This window comes from Phoxinus phoxinus (genome assembly GCF_949152265.1).
Source record: "Phoxinus phoxinus genome assembly, chromosome: 22".
NCBI classification, from domain to species: domain Eukaryota; kingdom Metazoa; phylum Chordata; class Actinopteri; order Cypriniformes; family Leuciscidae; genus Phoxinus; species Phoxinus phoxinus.
Window position 1 is genome coordinate 15792325 of NC_136897.1, and position 1067 is coordinate 15793391.

The 1067-nt window shown below is 39.3% G+C and overlaps 1 protein-coding gene across 1 annotated transcript in view; it reads right to left on the reverse strand.

The window, feature by feature from the left end:
* The window catches only part of synpra (synaptoporin a), a 22461-nt gene extending 21638 nt beyond the window's left edge, over positions 1-823 (reverse strand). The window contains exons 1-2 of the mRNA XM_079597918.1: positions 721-823; positions 514-579 (exon numbers count right to left, since the gene is read on the reverse strand). Of these exons, the coding sequence (XP_079454044.1) occupies positions 514-579; positions 721-738 (84 nt within the window). The 5' untranslated portion in view covers positions 739-823. The remainder of the gene's footprint in view (positions 1-513; positions 580-720) is intronic.
* Between the last annotated feature and the right edge of the window lie 244 nt (positions 824-1067).

Here is a 1067-nt window from a genome sequence, read left to right on the forward strand (position 1 = left end):
TCGGAGATCATCTTAAAATGTACTCCATTTACATTTACCAATTTCCTCTTTATTGCAATAAAAAACGAGTAAGAGCAGAACCCATGAAAAAAATGACTGCTGGTGCATTATATAAACCCGAGCATCTCGGTTCATTTATATGGGATTGATCAAGTCATCAGCAGAATTACACCACGAGGAGTAATTTACATGTGTAAAATAAATGACACGGTTCAAAACTTAGAAATGTAAGATATCCTTTTATCGTGCACAATTGCGATACTAAGAAATGCACAAATGGATTAAGGGTCCTATATAATTATGGCTGTGGGACATATAGCCTAGCTACTACTTATTCAAAACTGACTACAACATATAAATGAAAAAAGAAAAGAAAAGAAAAGAAAACGATAGTAAAAATCACTCTCTCCCCTACAAATGCCTGGACCAAGTTTATTGAGCCAACTGAGAAAAGTAAAGGAAAGAGAGTTTGAGAAAGGTGAGAGGAAAAACGCGTGCTTTACGCACACTTACCCATTCCAGAACGCGGATGAATCCCAGAGGTAATTTAAGAATTTGGAATGTCCCAAGTGACACAATCTGTAGCAATAAAAATGAACATGATCAATAACGTCGTTTCATGCAGTTTGATTAGGCACATATCAGTCGACTACATTTTAAACACTTCTCGTGATTTTCAATAGATGTTGTCAAATGCACAAACATTAACATATTTCCTACCTGGTTAGCTGTATCCATTTTCTTGTTGGAGAGAAAAGCGCTTGTAAGTAGGATAGGTCAAGACCAAAACAACGCTTAATGAGTGATGTGCCAGAGTCGCGAGCGCATCAGGGAATCGGCTGTAATCGCGCCTCCATACGGAAAGTGCCGAGTGACTTCGGTATTAATCGTTTTTCGAAACGAAAAGAGCCGAGAGCCGATTTTAATTACTTCTCCACAACAAAAAAGCAGAGCAACTATACATCTCTCCATAACAGTGCAAGAGCCGAGTGTCTTCGGCAAAAACCGCTCCTCTTTACGGAAAGAGCCGAGTGTGTTCGGCATTGAGAGACGCTCTGGAGCTCCAT